This window comes from Convolutriloba macropyga, chromosome 15 (genome assembly GCF_964194025.1).
Source record: "Convolutriloba macropyga chromosome 15, txConMacr16.3, whole genome shotgun sequence".
Taxonomy (NCBI): domain Eukaryota; kingdom Metazoa; phylum Xenacoelomorpha; order Acoela; family Convolutidae; genus Convolutriloba; species Convolutriloba macropyga.
Genome location: NC_134482.1, coordinates 17,713,808 through 17,740,565, shown reverse-complemented (window position 1 = coordinate 17,740,565; position 26,758 = coordinate 17,713,808). Strand labels below are relative to the sequence as shown.

Below are 26,758 nucleotides of genomic sequence, written 5' to 3'. Positions count from 1 at the left end.
TTGAGCTAAGAGGGCAGTTCAGAGCCTTAATGTCCCGGGGCTTTACCAATTTTTGAGGATTAATATTAAAATCGATTACAAAAATGGCGAAGCAAAATAGTTCATGAAAACATAGACGGATGATTCCGAAAAGGAGCCAAAGACTCACTAGAGCTTACGATTTAAAAAAACTGAGAAAATCTTTGTTCCTCCGAAAACTAACAACTATTTTTGTGATATCAGAATTGATATTAGCGATCACAAAAACACCAATTGATAAAATAGCTGGCAGACAGCCAGAGAATTGCGGCAGCTTCCGAGATCTGCAGTCTCAAAATGATAAAAACAGACCAAAAGAGTAACTTTTCATTATTAATTGCTGAGATTAAGTTGATTAAGAATCTGTTTAACTTATTGCGGCTTCTTCTAGCTGCTCTCAAATAACTTTCAATTAGAATGACATCCACACACTCATCTGACGTCATCTTGAATGAAAGCAAAGAAAAACCATTCTGATAGTCAGGAAAATCATTTTTAAGAGTCAGCTGTCAGGTGTCACAAAACTTAAGCAGGACGACATAGGATTCCACTCAAAATAAAACATAATTGACACCCTAGCCAACCATTAACTGATGAAACAATCAACTTCATTATAACATTCAATTTTAAACACCAGACAGAGGAAACAATTGATCAGGGAGAAGGCAAATTATAAAATTTTGTTCTTGGAAACTTTTCAAAAATTGAGAATCCAAAGAATTGTTTTTGATAGAATGTCTGGTATAATTTTTTTGTTTTCAACAAATGATTAACAGACGTCAGATTATGGACTAAACATAATCAACGCTACATCTCGAAAAAGCAGAAAAACCAAGCAAACAGAACAGAATGGAAACAAAATCTGAAAAGGCTGCCAAACTTGCTATTGTTCACCAAAAATTGCAAAGTATCCATATTTGTTCTCAACACACCTTAAGCAACAGTTTTGTTCTATTTATTTATCACCAACACGACACTCACATACACTGAACAGACTTAAAATATGAGCAAGAAGCGAAAATCAAAATGCTAATAATGAAAATAGGAGACATTAAAACCTTTGAATGCTTTCATCTAGTAACAATAATCCTACCAACCTCAAAAAATTATTGAACAAAAAAACTCTTGAAAACCAGAAAAAAAGTAAAAAAAAGGCAAAAAACACGGCGGGCGGTTGACTTCTTCAGCAACTCTAATGTGTCTGACGAAAAAGCGCTTAAAAAGGAAGACCACAGGACTAATACAACTAATACTCGCTTCGGTTGAGGAATTCAAAATTTCAAACAGAAAATTTCAGCAAAAAAAGCCCATTTTCTTCTGCTGAAACAAATTAAAATCATAAACGAAATCAAAGGCCCGCGGTAACCAAAATAAAACTAATTTCAACCAAAAAATTTTTCCAGAGACAAAACCTTGGAAAAGATTACAGAAACCGTCAAAAACGTCCAAGAAGCAGAAATCATGAAAATACTTAAAGTTTCACATGAAACTCTAATATAGAGAATTAGAACTCTAATTTTGAGAAGGTCAAAACATAGCCGGCAGATTGCCGGAATAGCTGCGAAAGAATAGATTTGGGTGCCGTATAATAGAGATAGAAACAGATACAGATCTAAATTGAAAAAAAAATCGACGCCACTCAAAAAACTAGGCTAAACAACATTCAGCACTAAATTAATAAAGCTTGTTAAAATTCATTCCACAGAAGCCTCTTATTAGGGACCTTTACTGCACATAGGAGTTCCTTTGACCTTAAACAAATTCAAATTAAACTTAAGTTTTAAAGTGCAAAAGTCATTTTATTGAGTGAGGTAAGTCACGTATGATCAAAATCTAATCACGCAAATAACCTAAAAACTTTCGCTAAAGCGAGTGAGAAATGACGTCACGCGCGCAAATGCCGTTAGTGAAAGGAAGAAGTCATTCAGAAAATTTGACTTTTTCAGCTTTGCTGTGTGAACAAATGTAAAACGAAAAAAGAGCGTCAGACGACGAAACAAAAAAAACCAAGAGCACCGCAATATAGCTACGCTCAGCTTACAGCTTCGCAGCTATAAAAAGTTTTCAAACGTACAATTAATCTTAATATGGTTTAGATAAACCAATATACCCAATGAAAAATTTGCTCCGAAAAAGCCGCAAATGATCAGAAAATTTTGCTCGCTTAGCGAAATCTTTTCACACCTACTTTTCTCGATCTCTGCATGAACAGAAAACCACTCTCTCTCTCTCTTATTTCGGCTTTTAATTTGTTCATCCGTTTGAACCAAAAACTTAATTTTCACGTGCGCCATTGACTTTTACATTGTTTTAAATACACTACAGAAAATTAACGATCAGAGAAACATAGCCCAAAGAATTCTAGAAACCACTCGAAGACATAATCGCGAAAGAACCAGCCTTTCAAATAACAAGTTTCTGATAACCTTTTAAATAAATTGTAGTAAGCATCAAAGAAGATTAGATGGATAACTACCTTAACTGAACAAAAAATAAAAAGTAAATTAGCACAAAAAACATAAACCGACAAAAGACGGAAAAATTGTTTTCGAATGACAGGCAGGCAATTTAATTCAGGGGCTGCAGCCTAGATTTATGGGCGCAAAAACATCAGACTAAGGTCGGATTTGCACCCCGACCTCCTGAGTACCATTGTGTCACCTCGACAGAGGCATTAACTACTCAGATAGCAGGGCCTTTGCAGAGCATGAAAAACAAGAAAATCGAAGTTGTTGAACACAACTATTTCGCAGTGGATGTTGCAACATCAAATTATGAATCAGATAGTTGAAGACTACACCTACACATGAGTCACCAGATTTGAAAATACTTACACTTCAGTTGAGCGTCAGTTTCTGTTAATTTGTCTAAGTAAAAAAGCTTCCAACGCACAAAGTAAATTTTTGTTAAAAACGAGCTTATCAAGAACTGTACAGTAATGTAAACAATCTCAATTAACTCAATGAACAAAATGTACAAAAAACTATCGTTTAATTGAATGAATTCAATTGTAGAAAGCTTAAGCAACATCAGTATTTGAGATCAAATATTTCAACAGATCAATATACAAGTGTACAAACGCCTATGAATAATTTAACAGCTGCTAATAATGTACAGTTTAAATCTTTATATTGTACAGAAATCTTAGATCGTTATGTTGACCGTTTCTTTCTTAAGCAGACAAGCGGACATAAATCCCATCGCAAGACAACTAGCCCAAGCTATCATGTAGTAATCAACGGATTGATTGGCTGAGAAGTGGTCTAGTAGGGTACTGCTCAAAAATGGTGAGAACATCCCCCCAATCAACGCGTGTAGCTGGAACATCCCGTTGGCTGTTGATCTGATTTGAGTTGGGTAGATTTCTGAAGAGTACGTGTAAAGAACTCCCCAGTTTGGAATCATGAAGAAGTAAATTGAACAACACAGCACAACTAAAACAAGGAAAAAAATAAGGATCAAACAAAACGGTCAAGAAATTAATTATCAACAGCATCAAAAATTTTGATTTCTGATTGCCCCATGATGTGCACAAGCCCTCCCACTTAACATCAGCGCTTGGTAAAACTCACATTAGCAGATTAATTTTTACTACTTGTAAACAACAAAATATAGCCATTTGAGGTCGGATGAACTGCTATCAAAATTCGAAACCGTTGATAGTAGCCATATTACGATGTTTAAAATAGTAGCCAATTTAGAACATTTAAAGTCTAAGAGGTTTAACATCGCAAATCCTTTCGCTGTTTTTGCTCTTCAAGTTCATCCGTGGTCAAAAGATGTCAAGTTCAAAATTCTACCCAATGTTTGAAAAAACTTAAAGTTGATATAAATAAACACTCAAATTTCAGCCGCTTAGCTCGAGTAGAAAGACAAGTCAAAATAGCACAAACTGCTTCAATTTTAATCTTTCTATTCCAGCTGATGATGTGACTAAACTTTCATTTTGGTTTGGCAAATCGAGAAATTATTTACCTATTGCAATTTTTTGATCGACAAACGCAGCAGCAAACGATGACGCAGCTGCTAAAGCGAAGAGAGCCCTCATCAAATTGAGTCGCCCAATCGGACGAACGTCCACTAAGCAGAAAGCCAGTAGAATTCCAGGCAGTTCACACGCAACCATGAGAAATATGGTCCACTTCGCCGAAATGGCCCCTTTTGTAGTGAGATACTCGGGAAGAAATAACGTGAGTCCCCAATTAGCCAGACCCTGGAAGAGCCAAGCTCCGAACAGACAGGTAGCCAGACAAGGGTCATATTTTATGACCGACCAGAATGACTTCAATGGCCGGCATAATCCTCTTTCTTCACTTCTTGGCAGCATGTCAAGTCCTCCCGGAGCACTGTCAAAAAATAGCAACTTTAGTAACATCCCTCAACATGTTAGGTAATAAATTATCATCCTATGCAACACTTTAAAAGAGACTAGGATTTTTTCGGTCCGTCTATGAAGCTGAGAACAAAATCTTACTTTTCCTCAATTTGTAGTCGGTTCAAAGTTGGTGTATCGGCCTGCGGTTCAAAACGCTCCCCATTGCAACTAGCAATTTTCCTCAACACATTCACTGCATCAGTGTACTTTCCACGAGATACCAAATACTTGGGCGATTCTTCCAATAAAATCGCTCGTGATATGCACACAATGAGCATAGGCACAGAGCCGAGAAATATCAATATTTGCCATGGTTCAGAATCCACTAAGAATTTGTCCCAATCGATTAGGTTCAGACCTGAAACAAGCCCCGTTTTTTATAACAACAGCCAGAATATCTGATACAATGGTTAGATTTTGAAGCGTAATCATGAGAGCCAGTCAAAAAACAATTAAAGCAGTCGGGTAAATGAAGAAAAATGCACTTAACGGTTCCAACATTTTTTTTTCAAAATGGGCTAATATGTATGTAACAGACGAGATCGGTTCATTTTGCAGAAAAAATTTCACTTTTCGTTAACGCATCGTAGAGAAAAAGAGCAACACGTCATTCTGTAGACGTTAGACGCTATTTTTGATTTTCTACAAATTTCATCGCAGATTGAGAAAACGGAGCTGTTTTTAAAAAACAAGAAAAGGAAAAGTGTTCCGGGGTTGAGGGAGAGGGGATTAAACTATACATTAAAAACATAGTTGTTATAAAACTGTTAGTATTATATATTAACAAAAGTATAATGGCTTACACAAAAATTTGTTTGAAAACAAAGTGCGAATTTAAATATAACTTTAAAAGTAATAAAACAAAACTGAAAATTTTTTTTTAGTTACGGGTCCATTCTCTACCTCAGATCGCCTATTTTAGATTTTTACTGATTCTTTTTCAATAGATCTTCGATATAACCGACAGGGAAGAAAATTTATAGATATATTGGCAATTGCAACCGACCTTAAAATTTTATAATCAGGAAAAAGAAAAAAACATGGAAGTTGATGCCAGAAACAGAATCAAAATGAATTACTCTACTACTGATGTACAAGAAAATTGCAAAATATATTGATTTTGGAGAGCCAGCAAAACCAAACACTTTAAACACCTTAAACTCACGTCCAATAGTTCATTTCGAAATTGATTTATTTTTTCAGTCAAATATGATATACTAGTGACAAAACAAGTGATTGCTAGGAAAAATATGTTTTTTTTTCAATTGTTTTTCCTTGCTTCTGAAATGTTAAGTGACCTTCAAATTCATGCCCATTATTTGTCTCCCGTTTATTGGCCGTGATTGTCCTCCAATTTCAAACATAGCCGGCATATTGCCGGAAAATAGCCACGATAGACGCTTGTGGCCTTTTATGGAATTGAAACCACAAAAGAAATCAGATAGACAGATTGACAACCAGTCCCATAATCGACCACGAGACTTTTTGGGTTAGATTCGGACTGTCATTTTTATGAGACATACAGCTTTTTCCTAATATAGCTTTTTCAAAACTAGAATTCGAATTTACTTGAATTTCTCAATTTCTATGAATTCAGAGAAGCAAATTGACTTCGAGGATTGCGCTGTTCAGTTGGTCTCATTTTGATGAGCATGTGATTTAAAAATACAGGTCTTTAAATGTTTTCACTCTGAATGATGAAAACAGGTGATGATATATCCGCGAAGTAGAGTTTTTCTCCACATTACAGCATAATAAAAGCAATAACAGTGTGTTCCGGTATCTAATTAGGGTTTCTATTTAACTAAAAATTAGCTAAATTGATCACATTGGGTTAACTTTAAACGAAAACAAAGAAAATTGATTTTTTTCAAAACCGCGCCAATTTTCTCAGCAGATATTTTGTTGACTTAAACTGTTTCACCGATTGATCCAAAAAAGAATGAATCACCAGCGTGCGTGAAAAACTGTATGAAAAACACAAGCACCAGAAAAAGGCCAGCACTATAATTTCAAAGTTTTCTCAACTTGTCACGAGGACAGTCAATTTTTCTACAATTGCATGATTTTAATTGTACAAAAGAGAAAATTGAGACAAAAATAGGACACACAAAAAATTCATTTGTTTCGAAAGCATAAAACTTGATATAATTTTCGACCCATTTTTAAAACAAGACTGGCAGATTGTAGGAAAACAGCCGCCATTGATTACTAAATACCCGACTGAAAGAGCAGAAAATAATATAAAGTCAGGCATCTTAAATTGGGCTTATAGATTTATTGGGTCCAGAGGTTTTTAACGTTTCTATTTTTGATTTAGTTTGTTATGACTACGTTCATTTTAGATTGCTTTGCCGAGCAACTGCTGTTTGAAAGCACTTTGAGCACATTAAGCGAAGAATGAATTTAGAGAAGTCAAAAAGATTTCATGCAAAATGTTGAACAAGCCGTGAACTTAAGTAAAGCGGATTATTTTTATTCGACGAAGTCAAAAAGGTAGCAGGAAAAGTCCTCAACAACAACTGAAAAAATTTTCATTGACTAATCAAAAAAGTGGACATAGAATGGACTATGACTGGATTGAGAAAACTGTTTAGAAAATATATAAAAAAAATCAAAAAGCCAAAAAACCGAAGCAATAATACCGCATGTGAACAAGAAACAACTAGCGAAAAAGCGATCTTTTGTTGATGCACCGTTTTCTCACGAGTTGAAAATTAGAACACCGCAAAATCACTTGCTTTTTCGCTCCACTTCCTGTTTCGGCGTGAACAAAATCATCGCTACAATTTGACTTCAAAATTCATGAAAACGTGCGAAAGGATCTCAAAAAAGACAAGGCCATAATTCAAACTATTTGAATTGTGAAAATAGTAGCGCAATGCTAGCCTGCTGAGAGCAGTTATTAAGAACCTGTTTTGAAAAAATTTTCAATTGGATCAGGTGTTCAAGAGATTGAAAAAAACTTTATCGAAGGTGCATATTTTAGATGAAAAATCTAAAAACTGAAAAACCTACCAATAGTAATAGTAATAATAGATAATTTCTCAATGATTACCAGTTTTTAAAGATTACAGCATTTTAATTTACTTGGAGTTCTTCAGCTCCGTCATTAGGATCATGTCCTCACTAGTGTGCTTTTCTATTTCTGTCGAATAAATTGATCGAAGCATATCTGCAACTTACCATCTGTGTTTGCTGAGGCTAAATTTCCTTTTTCACTGATTGATCATGTTGAACCATAAGTTTCTTTGACATAAAAATTTATATTGCCAAACAACCAATGCACGTGAATTTACCATCTGGTAAAACTATACCAAAATTTTGTACACTTAAGCACTAAATGACGCTTCAGCTTGTAACCTTGCTTTCATGAAATTAGGCGTTTAATTGGACACTACAATAAGAGAATTTGTTTTTCAGGGACATTCAAAACATAAAAGAACAACCACTTGAAAAAACAAAAATGGGTTCATTTCCCTACCTCCTTTGAATTCAGAGTTCATTAAATATCTTCACTCTGAATGATGAAAACAGGTGATGATATATTAGTATTCTCCACATTACTGAAAAATACGAGCAAAGACAGTGTGTTCAGGTGTCTAATCAGTGCTTCTATTCAACTAAACGTTAGCTAAATTGATCATTGGGGAAAGTTAAAACAATAAGAAAATAATCTTTTTCAAAACCGCACCGATTTTCTCAGCAGATATTTAGTTAACTTCAACAGTTTCAAAGGTTGATCCAAAAATGAATGAAATCACAAAAAATCAGAATCTACCAGCGTGAATAAAATATATGAAAAACACCAGCACCAGAAACTTGCCAAAACTAAAATTAAAGTTTTCCTAGTTTGACACGAGGACAGTCAATTTTTCTAGAATTGCTTGATTTTAATTGTACAAAAAAGAAAATTGAGAAAATAGGACACACGAAAAAAATCAAGGTTTTGAAAAAAAGCAAAACCTGATATATTATTCAACGCATTTTTAAAACATGACCGGCAGATTGTCGTATACTAGCTGCCATTTATTCGCATAACCCAAACTGAGATTGAAAGAACGGAAAATTCAGGCATCTAAAATTGAGCTTATTGGTTTATTGGGTCCATAGGTTTTTAACGTTTCTATTTTTGATTTAGTGTATAATGACAACCTTCATTTTAGATTGCTTTACTGAATAACTGCTGTTTGAAAGCACTTTGAGCAGACAGCGAAGAATGAATTTAAAGAATTCAACAAGACTTCATGCAAAAAGTTGAACAAGCCGTGAACTAAGGTAAAGCGGATTATTTTTATTCGACGAAGTCAAAAAGGTAGCAGGAGAAGTCCTCACCAACAACTGAAAAAAATTTCATTGACTGAACAAAAAAGTGGACATAGAATGGACTATGACTGGATTGAGAAAACCATTTGGAAAAAATTCTATCATAAAAAAACCAAAAAATCGAAGCGAAAATGCCGCTTGTGAACAAAAAACCGCCAGCAAAAGCAAATTTATGTTCATACACCGTTTTTTCACTCTACTTCAAAATTAGAACGCCGCAAAAACACTCGCTTTTTCGCTCCACTTCCTGTTTCGGTGTGAACAAAATCATCGTTACAATTTGACTTCAAAATTCATGGAAGCGGGCGAAAAGACCTCAAAAAAAGGCAGCGCCATAATTCAAACTATTTTAATTGTGAAAAAAGTAGCGCAATAATAGCCTGCTGAGGGCCGCTATTAAAAAATTTGTTTTGAAAAAAATTTTCAATTGGATCATGTGTCCAAGAGATTGAAAAAAACTATCGGTGGAGCATATTTTAGATGAAAAAATTTAAACACTATAAACTTTACCAATAGATGTAATTATAGATGATTTCTAAACGGTTACTACCCTTTAATGATTACAGCCTTTTAATTTACCTTGAGTTCTTCAGCTTAGTCATTAAGATCACGTCCTCACCTGTGCGCTTTTCAATTTCTGTCGCACCAATTGATCGAAGCACATCTGCAACTTATCATCTGTGTTTGCTGAAGCTAAATTTCCTTTTTCACTGATTGATCATGTTGAACCATAAGTTTCTGTAAAATAATTTCATATTGCCAAATAATGAACAATGGATGTGAAATTACCATCTGGTAAAGCTATACCAAAATTTTGTACTTATCTGCACTAAATGACCATTTAGATTGTAACCTTGCCTTCATGAAATTAGGCGTTTAATTTGACACTACAAAAAATGTATTTGTTTTTAAGAAACATTCAAAACATAAAAGAACAACCACTGGAGAGAAAAAAAATGGATTCAACTCCCCAACTTCTTTGAATTCAGAGTTCATTAAAAAATTTTACTCTGAATCACGAAAACAGGTGATGATATAATAGTGAAGTAGAATTTTTCTCCACAATACTGCAAAATACAAGCAAAGACCGTGTGTTCCGGTGCCTAATTAGGGTTTCTATTCGACTAAACGTTAGCTAAATTGATCACATTGGGGAAACTTAAAACAAAAAGAAAATAATCTTTTACAAAACCGCACCGATTTTCTCAGATATTCAGTTAACTTCAACAGTTTCACCGGTTGATTCAAAAATGAATGAATCACAAAAAATCAGAATCTACCAGCGTGAGTAAAATATATGGAAACACCAGCACCAGAACAATGCCAAAAATATAAATAAAGAAATTTGTCACGAGGACAGTCAATTTTTCTAGAATTGCTTGATTTTAATTGTACAAAAAAGAAAAATGAGACAAAAATAGGACACACAAAAAAAGATCAATTTCTTTCGAAAAAATAAAACCTGATATCATATTCAACTCAAATAGTTTCGAAAAAAATAAAACTTATAATATTCAACCCATTTTTAAAACACGGTTTTTTAAACTCTGCTGCAAAATTAGAACGCCGCAAAAACACTCGCTTTTTCGCTCCGCTTCCTATTTCGGCGTGAACAAAATCATCACTACAATTTGACTTCAAAATTCAAGAAAGCGGGCGAAAAGACCTCAAAAAAGACAGCGCCATAATTCAAACTATTTTAATTGTGAAAAAAGTAGCGCAATAATAGCCTGCTGAGGGCGGCTATTAAAAAATTTGTTTTGAAAAAAATTTTCAATTGGATCATGTGTCCAAGAGATTGAAAAAACTATCGGTGGAGCATATTTTAGATGAAAAAACTTAAAAACTAAAAAATTTACCAATAGATGTAATTATAGATGATTTCTAAACGGTTACTACCCTTTAATGATTACAGCCTTCTAATTTACCTTGAGTTCGTCAGCTTAGTCATTAAGATCACGTCCTCACCTGTGCGCTTTTCTATTTCTGTCGCATCAATTGATCGAAGCACATCTGCAACTTACCATCTGTGTTTGCTGAAGCTAAATTTCCTTTTTCACTGATTGATCATGTTGAACCATAAGTTTCTGTAAAAGAATTTCATATTGCCAAATAATGAACAATGCATGTGAAAATAACATCTGGTAAAGCTATACTAAAATTTTGTACACATCTGCACTAAATGACCATTTAGATTGTAACCTTGCCTTCATGAAATTAGGCGTTTACTTTGACACTACAATAAAAAGTATTTGTTTTTAAGAAACATTCAAAACATAAAAGAACAACCACTGGAAAGAATAAAAATGGATTTGTCTCCAACTTCTTTGAATTCAGAGAGTTCCTTGAAAAATTTTACACTGAATCATGAAAACAGGTGATGATATAATAGTGAAGTAGAGTTTTTCTCCACAATACTGCAAAATACAAGCAAAGACAGTGTGTTCCGGTGCCTAATTAGAATTTCTTTTCGACTAAACGTTAGCTAAATTGATCACATTGGGGAAACTTAAAACAAAAAGAAAATAATCTTTTTCAAAACCGCACCGATTTTCTCAGATATTTAGTTAACTTCAACAGTTTCACCGGTTGATTCAAAAATGAAAAAAATCAGAATCTACCAGCGTGAGTAAAACATATGGAAACACCAGCACCAGCAAAATGCCAAAAATATAAATAAAGAAATTTGTCACGAGGACAGTCAATTTTTCTAGAATTGCTTGATTTTAATTGTACAAAAAAGAAAAATGAGACAAAAATAGGACATACAACAAAAGATCAATTTCTTTCGAAAAAATCAAACTTGATATCATATTCAACCCAAATTGTTTCGAAAAAAAAAACTAATAATATTCAACCCAGTTTTAAAACACGGTTTTTTAAACTCTGCTGCAAAATTAGAACGCCGCAAAATCACTCGTTTTTTCGCTCCGCTTCCTATTTCGGCGTGAACAAAATCACCACTACAATTTGACTTCAAAATTCATGAAAGCGGGCGAAAAGACCTCAAAAAAAGACAGCGCCATAATTCAAACTATTTTAATTGTGAAAAAAGTAGCGCAAAAATAGCCTGCTGAGGGCGGCTATTAAAAAATTTGTTTTGAAAAAAAATTTCAATTGGATCATGAGTCCAAGAGATTGAAAAAAACTATCGGTGGAGCATATTTTAGATGAAAAAACTTAAAAACTAAAAAAAAATTACCAATAGATGTAATTATAGATAATTTCTGAACGGTTACTACCCTTTAATGATTACAGCCTTTTAATTTACCTTGAGTTCGTCAGCTTAGTCATTAAGATCACGTCCTCACCTGTGCGCTTTTCTATTTCTGTCGCACCAATTGATCGAAGCACATCTGCAACTTATCATCTGTGTTTGCTGAAGCTAAATTTCCTTTTTCACTGATTGATCATGTTGAACCATAAGTTTCTGTAAAATAATTTCATATTGCCAAATAATGAACAATGGATGTGAAAATAACATCTGGTAAAGCTATACTAAAATTTTGTACACATCTGCACTAAATGACCATTTAGATTGTAACCTTGCCTTCATGAAATTAGGCGTTTACTTTGACACTACAATAAAAAGTATTTGTTTTTAAGAAACATTCAAAACATAAAAGAACAACCACTGGAAAGAATAAAAATGGATTTGTCTCCAACTTCTTTGAATTCAGAGAGTTCCTTGAAAAATTTTACACTGAATCATGAAAACAGGTGATGATATAATAGTGAAGTAGAGTTTTTCTCCACAATACTGCAAAATACAAGCAAAGACAGTGTGTTCCGGTGCCTAATTAGAATTTCTTTTCGACTAAACGTTAGCTAAATTGATCACATTGGGGAAACTTAAAACAAAAAGAAAATAATCTTTTTCAAAACCGCACCGATTTTCTCAGATATTTAGTTAACTTCAACAGTTTCACCGGTTGATTCAAAAATGAAAAAAATCAGAATCTACCAGCGTGAGTAAAACATATGGAAACACCAGCACCAGCAAAATGCCAAAAATATAAATAAAGAAATTTGTCACGAGGACAGTCAATTTTTCTAGAATTGCTTGATTTTAATTGTACAAAAAAGAAAAATGAGACAAAAATAGGACATACAACAAAAGATCAATTTCTTTCGAAAAAATCAAACTTGATATCATATTCAACCCAAATTGTTTCGAAAAAAAAAACTAATAATATTCAACCCAGTTTTAAAACACGGTTTTTTAAACTCTGCTGCAAAATTAGAACGCCGCAAAATCACTCGTTTTTTCGCTCCGCTTCCTATTTCGGCGTGAACAAAATCACCACTACAATTTGACTTCAAAATTCATGAAAGCGGGCGAAAAGACCTCAAAAAAAGACAGCGCCATAATTCAAACTATTTTAATTGTGAAAAAAGTAGCGCAAAAATAGCCTGCTGAGGGCGGCTATTAAAAAATTTGTTTTGAAAAAAAATTTCAATTGGATCATGTGTCCAAGAGATTGAAAAAAACTATCGGTGGAGCATATTTTAGATGAAAAAACTTAAAAACTAAAAAAAAATTACCAATAGATGTAATTATAGATAATTTCTGAACGGTTACTACCCTTTAATGATTACAGCCTTTTAATTTACCTTGAGTTCGTCAGCTTAGTCATTAAGATCACGTCCTCACCTGTGCGCTTTTCTATTTCTGTCGCATCAATTGATCGAAGCACATCTGCAACTTACCATCTGTGTTTGCTGAAGCTAAATTTCCTTTTTCACTGATTGATCATGTTGAACCATAAGTTTCTGTAAAAGAATTTCATATTGCCAAATAATGAACAATGCATGTGAAATTACCATCTGGTAAAGCTATACTAAAATTTTGTACACATCTGCACTAAATGACCATTTAGATTGTAACCTTGCCTTCATGAAATTAGGCATTTACTTTGACACTACAATAAAGTATTTGTTTTTAAGAAACATTCAAAACATAAAAGAACAACCACTGGAAAGAACAAAAATGGATTTGTCTCCCCAACTTCTTTGAACTCAGAGAGTTCATTGAAAAATTTTACACTGAATCATGAAAACAGGTGATGATATAATAGTGAAGTAGAGTTTTTCTCCACAATACTGCAAAATACAAGCAAAGACAGTGTGTTCCGGTGCCTAATTAGGGTTTCTATTCGACTAAACGTTAGCTAAATTGATCACATTGGGGAAACCTAAAACAAAAAGAAAATAATCTTTTTCAAAACCGCACCGATTTTCTCAGATATTTAGTTAACTTCAACAGTTTCACCGGTTAATTCAAAAATGAAAAAAAATCAGAATCTACCAGCGTGAGTAAAATATATGGAAACACCAGCACCAGCAAAATGCCAAAAATATAAATAAAGAAATTTGTCACGAGGACAGTCAATTTTTCTAGAATTGCTTGATTTTAATTGTACAAAAAAGAAAAATGAGACAAAAATAGGACATACAACAAAAGATCAATTTCTTTCGAAAAAATCAAACTTGATATCATATTCAACCCAAATTGTTTCGAAAAAAATAAAACTTATAATATTCAACCCAGTTTTAAAACACGGTTTTTTAAACTCTGCTGCAAAATTAGAACGCCGCAAAATCACTCGCTTTTTCGCTCCGCTTCCTATTTCGGCGTGAACAAAATCATCACTACAATTTGACTTCAAAATTCATGAAAGCGGGCGAAAAGACCAAAAAAAGACAGCGCCATAATTCAAACTATTTTAATTGTGAAAAAAGTAGCGCAATAATAGCCTGCTGAGGGCGGCTATTAAAAAATTTGTTTTGAAAAAAATTTTCAATTGGATCATGTGTCCAAGAGATTGAAAAAAACTATCGGTGAAGCATATTTTAGATGAAAAAATATAAAAAACTAAAAACTTTACCATAGATGTATTTATAGATGATTTCTAAATGGTTACTATTTTTTAATGATTACAGCCTTTTAATCTACCTTGAGTTCTTCAGCTTAGTCATTAAGATCACGTCCTCACCTGTGCGCTTTTCTATTTCTGTCGCATCAATTGATCGAAGCACATCTGCATCTTACCATCTGTGTTTGCTGAAGCTAAATTTCCTTTTTCAATGATTGATCATGTTGAACCATAACTTTTTCTGTAAAAGAATTTCATATTGCCAAATAATGAACAATGCATGTGAAATTACCATCTGGTAAAGCTATACCGAAAATTTGTACACATCTGCACTAAATGACGATTTAGCTTGTAACCTTGCCTTCATGAAATTAGGCGTTTACTTTTATACTACAATAAAAAAGGTTTGTTTTTAAGAAACATTCAAAACATCAGAGAACAACCACTGGAAAGAACAAAAATGAATTCATCTCCCCAACTGCTCTTAATTCAGAGAGTTCATTAAATATTTTTACTATGAATCATGAAAACAGGTGATGATATATTAGTGAAGTAGAGTTTTTCTCCACAAAACTGCAAAGTACAAGCAAAGACAGCATGTTCCGGTGCCTAATTAGGGTTTTTATTCGACTAAATGTCAGCTAAATTGATCACATTGGGGAAACTTTAAACGAAAACAAAAACGACGTTTTTCAAAACCACGCCGATTTTCTCAGCAGATATTTAGTTGACTTAAACAGTTTCACCCATTGATCCAAAAATGAGTGAATCTCCAAAAATCAAAATCTACCAGCGTAAAAAAATATTTGAAAAACACCAGCACCAGAAAAAAACCAAAACTATAATTTAAAATTTTGCCTAATTTGTCACGAGGACGGTCAATTGTTCTAGGATTGCTTGATTGTAATTGTACAAAAAAGAAAATTGAGACAAAAATAGGATACGAATTTCGAAAAAATAACTTGACAAAATTCAACCCATTTTTATAACTCGACCGCTGATTTTAGGAAAATAGCCGCCATTTATTCGCATAACCCCAACTGCGATTTAAAGAACGGAAAATAATATAAAGTCAGGAATCTAAAAATGGGCAGTAGATTCATTGGGTCCATAAGTTTATAACGTTTCTATTATAACGTTTCTATAACGTTACTATTAATGATTTAGTTTGTTATGACTACATACATTTTTTTGATTGCTTTGCTGAATAACTGCTGTTTAATAGCACTTTGAGCTGACTGAGCGAAGAATGAAAATAGAGAACTCAAAAAGACTTCATGCAAAAAGTTGAAGAAGCCGTGAACTAAGGTAAAGCGGATTCTTTTTATTCGACGAAGTCAAAAACATAGCAGGACAAGTTCTCACAAACAACTAAAATAATTTTCATTGACTAAACAAAATGAACATAGAATCGACTATGACTGGATTGAGAAAACATTATAGAAAAAATTCTATCAAAAAAAAGAAAAATCGAAGCAAAAATGGCACTTGTGAACTAAAAACCACCACCAAAAGCGAATTTTTTTTCATTCAGTTTTTTCCACTCTACCGCAAAATTAGAACGCCAAAAAACCACTCGTTTTTTGGCTCCACTTCCTGTTCCGGTCTGAGCAAAATCATCGCTTCATTTTGACGTCGAAAATCATGAAAACGTGTGAAAAGATCTTATAAAAAAGACAGCCCCATAATACAATTCAAATTCTTTGAATTGTGAAAAAAGTAGTGCAATAATAGCCTGCTGAGGGAGGCTATTAAAAACAATTGTTTATTTAAAAATTCAATTGGATCAGCTGTCCACGAGATTGGTAAAGAAACTTTTTCGATGGGGCACATTTTAAATGAGAAAAAAATTAAAAACCTGAAAAACCTACATATAGATGTAATTATAGATTATTTCCAATTGGTTACAACCCTTTAAACATACCCCGCAGGTTGCCGGAAAATAGCCGCCGTTGATTCCAATAAGCATGATTGCGATTGAAAGAATAGAAGATATTGAAAAAAAAAGATTTTTGTACAAAAACATACTTTAAGTCCGATTTATTTTGATGGCATTTTGTCGTTGAACATACTTCTGTTTCTTAGAGAGAGGCTAAAGGGGCTAATATCAATACCAATAAGCATTACAGATGGTAACTAAGACTTATAGGATCGAAGTTCAAATAACGGGCATCTAAAATTGGGCTTTATGGGTTTATCCCCTTTCTATTTCTGACTTCAATTTTTTATACTGACTCTGTTCATTTTGAATTGCTTTGCTGAGCAACTGTTGTTGAAAATCACTTTCAGCAGAATGAGAGAAGAGAGAAACTAGCCTAGAGATGTCAAAAGACTTCACGCAAAATATCAAAAAAGCGGCAAAATGAGGTAAAGCGAAACATATTTTAGTTCGACGAAGTAAAAAAAACATAGCAGGACAAGTCCTGACGTACAATTCAAAGAATTTCCATTGACTAAACGGAAAACTAGACCAGGAACGGACTATGAATGGATTGGGAAAACCATTTAGAAAAAATTCCGATCCAAAAAATCGAAAAAACTGTAAAAATGAAATTGAATTTGCCTCATGTGAAAAAACTACTAGCGAGAAAGCGAATTTTTGTTCAAACACCCTTTTCTCACTCTACTTTAAATTTAGAGTGAAACAAATTCACACCGCAAAACAACTCGCTTTTTCTCTCCACTTCCTGTTTCGGCGTGACCAAAATCACTACTGCAATTTGACTTCAAAAGTCATGAAAATGTGTGACAGATCTTGAAAAAAACATAGCAGGACAAGTCCTGGCGTACAATTCACATAGGTTTCATTGACTAAAAAGAAAACAAGACCTATAAACGACTATGAATGGATTGGAAAAACCATTTAGAAAAAAATCCGGTCCAAAAAATTGAAAAAACAGTAAAAATGAAATTGAATTTGCCTCATGTGAAAAAACTACTAGCGAGAAAGCGAATTTTTGTTCAAACACCCTTTTCTCACTCTACTTTAAATTTAGAGTGAAACAAATTCACACCGCAAAACAACTCGCTTTTTCTCTCCACTTCCTGTTTCGGCGTGACCAAAATCACGACTCCAATTTGACTTCAAAAATCATGAAAATGTGTGACAGATCTTAAAAAAAACATAGCAGGACAAGTCCTGGCGTACAATTCACAGACGTTTCATTGACTAAAAAGAAAACTAGACCTATAAACGACTATGAATGGATTGGATAAACCATTTAGAAAAAAATCCGGTCCAAAAAATTGAAAAAAAACAGTAAAAATGAAAGTGAAATTGCCGCATGTGAACAAAAAAACCACTAGCGAGAAAGCGAAGTTTTGTTCAAACACCCTTTTCTCACTCTACTTTAAATTTAGAGTGAAAAAATCCACGCCGCAAAACCACTCGCTTTTTCGCTCCACTTCCTGTTTCGGCGTGACCAAAATCACTACTCCAATTTGACTTCAAAAATCATGAAAATGAGTGACAGATCTTAAAAAAAAACATAGCAGGACAAGTCCTGACGTACAATTCAAAGAATTTTCATTGACTAAACGGAAAACTAGACCAGGAACGGACTATGAATGGATTGGGAAAACCATTTAGAAAAAATTCCGATCCAAAAAATCGAAAACTGTAAAAATCTAAGTGAAATTGCCGCATGTGAACAAGAAACCACTACCGAGAAAGCGAATTTTTGTTCAAACACCGGTTTCTCACTCTGCTTTAATTTTAGAGCGAAAAAAATTCACGCCGCAAAACCACTCGCTTTTTCGATCCACTTCCTGTTTCGGCGTGACCAAAATCACTACTCCAATTTGACTTCAAAAGTCATGAAAATGTGTGACAGATCTTAAAAAAAAACATAGCAGGACAAGTCCTGGCGTACAATTCACATAGGTTTCATTGACTAAAAAGAAAACCAGACCTATAAACGACTATGAATGGATTGGAAAAACCATTTAGAAAAAAATCCGGTCCACAAAAATTGAAAAAACAGTAAAAATGAAATTGAAATTGCCTCATGTGAAAAAACCACTAGCGAGAAAGCGAATTTTTGTTCAAACACCCGTTTCTCACTCTACTTTAAATTTAGAGTGAAACAAATTCACACCGCAAAACCACTCGCTTTTTCGCTCCACTTCCTGTTTCGGCGTGACCAAAATCACTACTCCAATTTGACTTCAAAAATCATGAAAATGTGTGACAGATCTTAAAAAAACATAGCAGGACAAGTCCTGGCGTACAATTCTCAGACGTTTCATTGACTAAAAAAAAACTAGACCTATAAACGACTATGAATGGATTGGAAAACCATTTAGAAAAAAATCCGGTCCAAAAAATTGAAAAAAACAGTAAAAATGAAAGTGAAATTGCCGCATGTGAACAAAAAAAACCACTAGCGAGAAAGCGAATTTTTGTTCAAACACCCTTTTCTCACTCTACTTTAAATTTAGAGTGAAAAAATCCACGCCGCAAACCCAATCGCTTTTTCGCTCAACTTCCTGTTTCGGCGTGACCAAAATCACTACTCCAATTTGACTTCAAAAATCATGAAAATGTGTGACAGATCTTAAAAAAAACATAGCAGGACAAGTCCTGGCGTACAATTCACAGACGTTTCATTGACTAAAAAGAGAACTAGACCTATAAACGACTATGAATGGATTGGAAAACCATTTAGAAAAAAATCCGGTCCAAAAAATTGAAAATTGTAAAAATGAAAGTGAAATTGCCGCATGCGAACAAAAACACCACTAGCGAGAAAGCGAATTTTTGTTCAAACACCCTTTTCTCACTCTACTTTAAATTTAGAGTGAAAAAAATCCACGCCGCAAAATCATTTGCTTTTTCGCTCCAATTCCTCTTTCGGCGTGACCAAAATCACTACTCCAATTTGACTTCAAAAGTCATGAAAATGGGTGACAGATCTCAAAAAAAACATAGCAGGACAAGTCCTGGCGTACAATTCACATAGGTTTCATTGAATAAAAAGAAAACTAGACCTACAAACGACTATGAATGGATTGCAAAAACCATTTAGAAAAAAATCCGGTCCAAAAAATTGAAAAAACAGTAAAAATGAAAGTGAAATTGCCGCATGTGAACAAAAAAACCACTAGCGAGAAAGCGAATTTTTGTTCAAACACCCTTTTCTCACTCTACTTTAAATTTAGAGTGAAAAAAATCCACGCCACAAAACCACTCGCTTTTTCGCTCCAATTCCTCTTTCGGCGTGAGCAAAATCACTACTCCAATTTGACTTCAAAAGTCATGACAATGTGTGACAGATCTTAAACATAGCAGGACAAGTCCTGGCGTACAATTCACATAGGTTTCATTGAATAAAAAGAAAACTAGACCTACAAACGACTATGAATGGATTGGAAAAACCATTTAGAAAAAAATCCGGTCCAAAAAATTGAAAAAACAGCAAAAATGAAAGTGAAATTGCCGCATGTGAACAAAAAAACCACTAGCGAGAAAGCGAATTTTTGTTCAAACACCCTTTTCTCACTCTACTTTTAATTTAGAGTGAAACAAATTCACACCGCAAAACCACTCGCTTTTTCGCTCCACTTCCTGTTTCGGCGTGACCAAAATCAGTACTCCAATTTGACTTCAAAAATCATAAAAATGTGTGACAGATCTAAAAAAAAACATAGCAGGACAAGTCCTGGCGTACAATTCACAGACGTTTCATTGACTAAAAAGAAAACTAGACCTATAAACGACTATGAATGGATTGGAAAAACCATTTAGAAAAAACTCCGGTCCAAAAAATTGAAAAAACAGTAAAAATGAAAGTGAAATTGTGCCGCATGTGAACGAAAAACCACTAGCGAGAAAGCGAATTTTTGTCCAAACACCCTTTTCTCACTCTACTTTAAATTTAGAGTGAACAAAATTCACGCCGCAAAACCACTCGCTTTTTCGCTCCACTTCCTGTTTCGGCGTGACCAAAATCACTACTCCAATTTGACTTCAAAAATCATGAAAATGTGTAAACAGATCTTAAAAAAAAGACAGCGCCCCAATACAATTCAAATTCTTTGAATTGTAAAAAAAAAATAGGAGCGCTATAATAGCCGGCTGAGAAGATGAGGGCGGCTATTAATGATTAAAAACTTTTAATTTACTTTGAGTTCTTCAGCTTAGTCATTAAGATCATGTCATTACTTATGTGCTTTTCTATTTCTGTCGCAAAAATTGATCGAAGCATTTTTTGCAACTTACCATCTGTGTTTGCTGAAGCTAAATTTCCCTTTTCACTGATTAATCATGTTGAACCATAAGTTTCTTTGAAATACTATTTCATACTGCCAAATAATAAACAATGCATGTGAATTTGCCATCTCGTAAAACTATATCAAAATGATGTAACCCTCAGCAAAAAAGGTATGACATACCTGCAAAACATTACATTTTTGGCATTCAAAACTTTCGCATCAAATAAGAGAATCAAAGGAGCTTCATCAAAAGTAAACCTGATTTCAAACCGCCTACCAAAGGAGTACAGAAGTACAGTGCACCGATATTATAAAATTGAGGGTTCTATAGTCGTAATCAAGGTTACTCTTAAAAAATGGTTTGAACTTCGGCTTTGCAAAATTACTTTTACTCAGGTAAAACTGTCTTTTCTCTCAGAACAACCAAAAGTTTTTGACAAGCTTGATGTATGTTGGAACATTACGTGCAACGCGCGGGCCATCCTAGTTAGTTAAAAGCAAAAGCATGGAACAAAACAAGTCATCATTAGACAAAATTGACTTCACAATGAACGAACCTGCCATCAACAAAACACCTAATGCTCCAAATACTGTAATGACTAATGTAGCCTTTCCACGTACATTTTTTGGACACATTTCATTGAAAACTAGAAAGTCGATAGTTCCTAAGCCTCCTAAACCCAAGCCAACGATTGTACGTAGTGTAAATAACAGCCAATATGAGTTGGACAAAACAGAGCTCATTCCAAAGAGAGCTGCTATTGAAGCTGATAGAATAAATGGCGTTCGTCTTCCGATCCGATCAGCGCAATATCCAAACACTACTGATCCCAAATTGCCCGACATGCAAGATGCAAAGGACAACCACGCGAATTGTATATTGCTGATACCAAAAGAGGATTTTAATGATGGCTGAATGTAAACTATGAGCAGCAGATCGGCACATACTGCATAATATCCGACAGCGCAGAGAATTAAAAGAATGAGCTGCAACACACATTTTGGATGTATACTTGCCCAAATTAAAGGTGAAAATGGCGGATATATCATTGTGAATACAAACCTGATACTTTCCAAAAGACCAAGAATCAAGAAGCGTTGAAACTTCGTTGTAAGCATACAGGGGCATGTTTTCGTCTCTATAGGGCTCACTTCTCAACGTTCTACGATCAAATTGTTGATATCTAGACATATCAATCACTGAAAAATTAAACTAGATTTCAACATCAGCATATAAAAAAATTATTTCCCTTTAAACACACAAAAAAGATCAATTAAAAGAAAGCCCCTCCCCTTAAAGGGTAGTCGGTCATCTCGGGGGCAGCAAGTCAACTTATACGTATATCTGCAGAGAAGGAGGAATTGTCAATTAAAATTTAAATACTTTTTAAAAAACGAACGTTTTCGAACAGTGCGTTCGTTCATCGTCAGGTGTAACAATCAAATAAAATCATTTAAAAAGTATGTAAACCTGCTAAAAAGTGTTAAAAGTTGATAAAAAATTGTTCAATTACTCGAACGTTTTCGCAATAACTTGCATCGTCAGGAGTTTAAAACGTGTTAAGTAAATATTTACAGATAACCATATATACAGCAACGTGTCTTGATTATCTATTTACATTTTCGAATGTTTCTAAAACTATTTCAGGTTTCAACCTTAAAGTTTGTTAAAATGTTAAAAGAATAAATGTTGTAAATGTGATTTTAACTGTAAATAATTTCAAAAATTCGATGTTATTTTAACTCATTTCTTAGAATTATAGTCAAAGACAAGTTTACATACTTTGTAAATGATTTCATTTAATTTTTAAACCTGACGATGAACGCAATGTAAGTTTTTATTGACAATTACTTCTTTGCATGTTAAAATAACTTTAAAACTTTTAATATGTCTTTTTCTGTATGAGTTTTGAATAGAAGATTTTTGTTTTGATCCACCATATAACGTTGCTCGCATGGCAATTCGAAAATTTTTAGGCAGAACAAGCATTCTGCGCTTAATATTTCCTTGTTTTTTCCCTCCTTTTGTACTCGTCCCACGTATTCAGTTGCGGCTTGCGTCTACTAATGTGTAGAGCTTCTATGGTCATAAGTTTTTCGCTATCCTGGCACTGAACAATTATCTTATAATTAAAGGCCGTTGGAGCCCCACAGCATTCCACTACATGTTGTCCCACCAGAAATCGGTTTTTAGATGCTCAGATATTCTCGTGGCCAAATGTCGAAACGTTTGTCCGACATAGGTGGAACTGCATCCGCAACAACTGAGTTCGTAGACCACATGAGACTTGATTCAACACTAGATTTCAGGGATGGTAGGCAAGTACATAGTTTTCGCGTTGTGAATATGGTTTTCAATTTGAAAGGTTTTTTCAATTTCCGCTTCAATTTCAGGCTGCTGTTACCTTGATAATGCAGGAAAAATAATGGTTAAACATCGTTCAAAGGCAATTCTTGTCCCCTCAGATGTACCTTCTCGCCTTCATTTTTCAATTGAGTTTTTTTTTATGATTCTCTGTATAGCACCGTTGATTAACTTTGAAGTCCAATTTTCAGGGTTTTGATATTAACAAATATTTTCATTTTCCTCCATAGCTTTGTCAAAAATTTGCCATGAGCTAGTGCTTCTAAAAACGCATTGAACTGTCCCTTCTACAATATTCTTTTTATGTTGGATTGCTGTACAGCTACGGAAATTCAGGATAACTTCTTTATCGGTTTGTTTTGTGTATCACACGCAATCAATTTCTTTACAGCTATTTGCATTGATGTTCATGTCTAAAAAAGCTAAATTATCATTTTCGTCAAGTTTTTCCATTGTGAAGTACAAATTCCTATGAAGGCTGTTTACTTTTCTGAACAAGGTGTCCGGTTCAACATTTACCGTGCAAATTATATCGTCAACATATCTTAATAATAGTTGTCTTTCAGTCTCTGGTTCACTATCTAATTTGTTAACCTTCTGGCAATTAGAGCAGTACCACACCATGTCCTTCATTTTCGCGTAAAGTTTATCATCAATCTTTGGGCATTTTGCATGGAATTAATTCTCACATTCCAGTCCTTTTCCTCTATAGATGACTCTACGGTAGCATTCAGGGCAGACCTCAAGATCATTTTTAGGGATCTTATTGATGATCTCTTTTGTTGACTTGATCTGATTTTCAATTGACTTCATCCAAATGTTAGCCAGAGTTACCGCAAGTGATGCTCCCATTGCTAAACCATCCAACTGACAAAACCATCTGTCATTGCATTTAAAACTGACATTTGTCAAAGCTAGCTTCAAGACTGATTTCAAAGTCGATCGTGACATCTCAGGGTCGTGGTCACTAGAATACAGGCTCCTCAAGGCTATTTAATCGCTTCATTAACAGGGACATTTGTATATAAGCCCTTCGCATCCAAAAAAACGATGCTCTCATCAGTCCCCCATGTTATGGATTCTAGTTTTCTCCGTGTATCCAGCGTTGACGTCTCGATGTTAGCACCAGGTACTTTATCAAAGAGTGGCGTGAGGAATTTGTAATAACTAATTTCCGGTATAGACAAATCTGGGCGTAAAGGAATTCCATTCTTGTGCACATTTGCTGGGCCATAAAATTTCGCGTGTTGTGCTCCTGTTGAACGCACTTTTTGATAAACTTTTTTTGTTTAATTAAGAGCTCTTCATATCAAGCAACGCGCTGTTCATTTCTTTCTCAATCTTCAGAGCAATGTTATCCACCGTACTAGCAATTTCTTGAATTTGGGTTCAATGGAAAACATCCGGCAGCTTTTTGTGATATGATTGCCTCTTCATCACACAAAAGCCAGTGCCCTAATCAAAAAGTACAGCCACTATGTCGTTATCTTTCAAAAATTTCGCCACTGGCACAACACCTCTGTCGGAGGGTGTTTCTCTGACATACTTAGCGTACCGTTTTTTAGAGGCTTCAATTTCACACAGTTTCTCACCATCAGTTCCTTTTTCTCGGAGTGTTTTGATCAGTTTGTATATATCTACCGAAAAGTGCGTCTCATTGAACTTGTCGCGGATTTATGTTTTGGTCCGTACGACAGAAGATCTTTCACAAAAGTTGGAAAGCTAATGTTGTCAAGTATTCTGATCGAATCAAAATTTTGTTCATTTGATGGCCTGTCCTGACGCTTTTTTCAACTTTGCATCCAACCTTTGTTTATGTTCTAGTCTAACTTTCCGGATAGACATGCGTATGTTGAAGGCCACAGAATCGAGCAATTTTTCGTTCAGATCCTGACACAGTTCACTCCTAGGCCACAGTTCACTCCTAGGCCACAGTACACTCAGGCCTGATCAGAGAAAACATCATATTTTGGAACATAAAATTTTAGAAAATCTGGTATAACATCATTTTCAACGCATTTCTCTAGAAAATAAATTCTTCCATTTCCATTCTCCCGCTTCTCTAATTTTTTCGTATGATCCAGAAAAGTCAGCCGTTTCTCAGTTTTCCTCATGTAAACTTGTCTTTGACTATCTATTGAATTCTAAGAAATGCGTTAAAATAACAAAATTTTGAAATCATTTACAGTTAAAATCACATTTGCAACACCTAATTTACATTTATTACACCACGAATAATTCATTCTTTATTCCGGAGTTTTTGTTAAACCTGGGTGAACTGTTTTCTTTTCCTGAAAAGGGGCTTTCACTTTCATTCCTATTTGTTGTTATCATTAACTTGTTGGGGTTGACAAAATTTCGAAATAACATGTACAACAAAAAATTTTGAGTTTCAGAAGTCCATATTTTGTACTTGGACTAATACTTCAATGTGAATTCCCGCCTCCCGTTACCCGTCACTCGTTTTTAGTTGCGGTTTCAGCTTTTTGATGAAGATCGCTTCTTTTGTCAGTGGTTTTTCAACCCCGCAATATGCATCTAGAATCTCCCATTCAATTTTATATGCTGTACCACTGCATTCAACGAGGTCCCACAGAGAAAACTTTCTTTTGATGCTCCAAAATTGTAGTGTTAACATGTTGGCTGGTTTGGCCCATATATATCGAGCTGCATCCATTTTATGTTACTCTATATACCAAATCTGATTTCAGAATCTTATCAAAAGATGGTATCGGGGTGGGCAAGCAAGTTCTTGTGAAAATGATGTCAATATCACACAATTTTTTCAGTCTTTTGCAAAAATTTGTGTGATGTTTCTTTTTCTTCTCTATTGAAAAAAAACATCGGCTTAATATCAATTTTGTTGACCTTTTAATTCTTTTGAGATGTTCATTTTTGGGGGGGGGATTGCTGTAACCTTTTCATTTGTGACTATTTTTTCCAGCGTCTCATTAACAACAATGGATGACTACTCAGTTGGATACTGATTTTCAGTTCAGATCTCTTGATTTTTCTTAAGAGCTGCATCAAAAATTAAACCATCAGATGCAAAGAGTGGAAAAATTAAAACATTAGAATTATAGACAAGATAAAAATGATACATGTAAACCAAAATTTAGTGGGTAGTAATTTTGAATCAGGAATAGAAAAAAGATAAAAACATTGAGGACAACAGCCTCCCTTCCTCTACAATGGTTCTTATTGACAAGTCCACTGAAGGACACGGAAGCGTGGATCGTGCGCCACGGAGGCAGAGCATCTTCTTTCTTATCGCTGATCCTGGCAGCCAACCTCTGTATGGCTTTTGATGCTGACGCAGCAGCTCATGTACATGAGAAGATTAGCGGAGAGAAGGTGGCTTTATCGACTTCGAATATGGTGTGCTCGTTTTCCAGCTTCGTGATGGACTCTTGATATTTGTAGTAATCCGGTATGCTTCTTGGGCAACTCTTAGCATACGGATTAAACACTTGCACATCAAAGAACGTTCTGCTGAAACCTGATTCGAAGAAATCATTAACTTTGGTTCTTAGTCGAGCATCGTCATCAGTAGTGGTGCTTCTATTTGAGAAGCTTTTACATTGC

General features: G+C 34.5%; 1 protein-coding gene across 1 annotated transcript; it reads right to left on the bottom strand.

Annotated features, from left to right (window-relative positions):
- Nucleotides 1-2,899: 2,899 nt before the first annotated feature.
- On the bottom strand, nucleotides 2,900-22,004 carry LOC142354713 (niacin transporter NiaP-like). Its single transcript, XM_075407085.1, has 5 exons — nucleotides 21,872-22,004; nucleotides 21,366-21,795; nucleotides 4,493-4,751; nucleotides 3,994-4,364; nucleotides 2,900-3,452 (listed from the first exon to the last, which is right to left on the bottom strand). Exons 1-5 carry the CDS (start codon nucleotides 21,998-22,000, stop codon nucleotides 3,163-3,165), a joined length of 1,479 nt encoding a protein of 492 aa, XP_075263200.1. The 5' UTR covers nucleotides 22,001-22,004; the 3' UTR covers nucleotides 2,900-3,162.
- Nucleotides 22,005-26,758: the final 4,754 nt, after the last annotated feature.

Bases quoted from the DNA above. Each gene is read 5' to 3' on its own strand.
- LOC142354713 (XM_075407085.1), bottom strand. From the start codon at position 22,000: ATGTCTAGATATCAACAATTTGATCGTAGAACGTTGAGAAGTGAGCCC. The intron at 4,752-21,365 runs GTTCGTTCATTG...GGCTTGTTTCAG, and splicing joins AGGTGTTTTGTTGATGGCAG to GTCTGAACCTAATCGATTGG. The intron at 3,453-3,993 runs GTAAATAATTTC...TCCTTGTTTTAG, and splicing joins CGATCAAAAAATTGCAATAG to TTGTGCTGTGTTGTTCAATT.